General features: G+C 57.6%; 1 protein-coding gene across 2 annotated transcripts in view; it reads left to right on the top strand.

Moving 5' to 3' along the window:
* Positions 1-1,321: 1,321 nt before the first annotated feature.
* Positions 1,322-1,744, top strand: part of IRF4 (interferon regulatory factor 4) — a 14,010-nt gene continuing 13,587 nt past the window's right edge. For both annotated transcript variants that reach the window (XM_010284206.1, XM_010284205.1), the window contains exon 1: positions 1,322-1,612. In XM_010284206.1, coding sequence (XP_010282508.1) covers positions 1,409-1,612 — 204 coding nt within the window. In that variant the 5' untranslated portion in view covers positions 1,322-1,408. The remainder of the gene's footprint in view (positions 1,613-1,744) is intronic.

The following is a 1,744-nucleotide window of genomic DNA, read 5'->3' as shown; positions in this document are numbered from 1 at the left end:
TTTTTCCTTTCTCCTAATTTAAAGCATAATACCCGCCCCGTTATCTGCTCCGGAGGTGAAGGCGCGCACCGGCCCCGGCCCTGCCGGTTCCCCTGCCCTGGGGAGGGTCGCAGGAACGGGCGGGGGGATCCGCTCCATGCAGTGTCTAAGGCGGGGGGGAAGGACATCTGGGGGGTCTGTGCACGGGCTCCGGCGGGCCATGCGCGGAGACCCGCGGCCCCGGCCGCCCTCCAGGTACATCGTGCCCAGGGGAGAAGGTGGCGACCGGGTTTGGTGTCCGGGGGCGGATGCTGCCGCCTGACGAGGGGTGTAAGGGGTGCGGAGCTGCCCGTCTGCCCACAGTAGTGTGCACCTCTCTGATAAGGGTCTCTGAAGGTCTCCCGGTGTATAGAGGCAAAGACTGTGGGTGAGGACTCACTTTTTTATTAGATGTAAGGGTGGTGGTTGGGGGAAAACCCACCAAACTGAGCTTTTGGGCATTCAAGCACTTTTTCAGATGGGGGACACAAACCTGACTCCGGGTGCCTATCACTGATGTCAGTGTCCTCAGGTTAGGACCTTTCTGGTGGGTGCCTGACACTGCAGAGCCGCACCACTCCCGCTCTCTGCATGTAGCTTGGGCTCTGCAAGCTCCCACATCCCTGGGGACAGCGCCTTTGTGCTGGTCTCTGTGGGTTGCTGCCTTTCCACGTTTAGGTATTTGTAATGTATAGATTTGAATGTTACTATATATGCGTGTTGGGAGCAGTTGGAAGGGTAGATATGTATAGGACATCATGTGTTCAAATGTGTCTTGCTTAAATGAGCTTGTGAAAACTACTTTGATGTTATAGTTAGACGCTGTATAAATCATAACTGCATGTGCAACCCTCCAAATTGTGTGCATGTGTCCAACATTACATACGTGCAGTGTCATATGCAAATACATTTTTATGCAGTTTTTTCTTTTTTGGTTAAAAAGTAAAAAACCCGGTTGAACTCTGAGCAGGACAAGGGGTTTATGCCTTAAGTTACTTGCAATGAAAATTTCTACAGCCTGTGTTCATGCAAAACAGTGTCGGGACAGGGGGGAAGTCTGTCAAAGTCTGCAGCACGAGCAGTGCCTGGGGAGGGCTGCGGGGGGCTGTGCCCGGTTTCCTGAGGCTCTGTACCGTGTTTCCCGGCGCGCACGGGCCCCCCTGCACGCTGTAGCTGCTGTTTGGTACGATACGTGTGGCACTGGGGACCGCTGGCGGGGCTCTACGCAGGGACTTCAGCCAGCGCCTGACCTGTGGGTTTTCCTCTCTCCACATCCTGCCCCTCTCCCCCTCCTCTGCAGCCCCCAGAGAGCCGGTGCTTGGGTGTGTGCGGAGAGGTGGGCTTGGTGAGGCACCCCAAAACTCCCCACCCAACTCCTGACACGAGTGGCATGAACTTGGAGCCGGGTGAGTGCGGGATGAACTCTGTGAGCTGTGGCAACGGGAAACTCCGCCAGTGGCTGATCGACCAGATAGACAGCGGCAAGTACCCGGGGCTGGTGTGGGAGAATGATGAGAAGAGCATCTTCCGCATCCCCTGGAAGCATGCTGGCAAGCAGGACTACAACCGCGAGGAGGATGCTGCCCTCTTCAAGGTAGGGCTCAGCCCAGGGTCAGGGTCGTGGGAAAGAGCCGGGGCAGGAGGGATGCCCAGAGGCTCTGCAGTGGTCCCTCGCCATCCCCTCCTCGCCGCCCGCCGCTGCAGGCTGGCGCCGCCGGGTGCCCCG

The sequence above is a fragment of the Phaethon lepturus genome, unplaced genomic scaffold (genome assembly GCF_000687285.1).
Source record: "Phaethon lepturus isolate BGI_N335 unplaced genomic scaffold, ASM68728v1 scaffold29413, whole genome shotgun sequence".
In the NCBI taxonomy this organism is placed as follows: domain Eukaryota; kingdom Metazoa; phylum Chordata; class Aves; order Phaethontiformes; family Phaethontidae; genus Phaethon; species Phaethon lepturus.
Note: the sequence above shows the minus strand (reverse complement) of the source record. Positions and strands in the feature narration are given on the sequence as shown.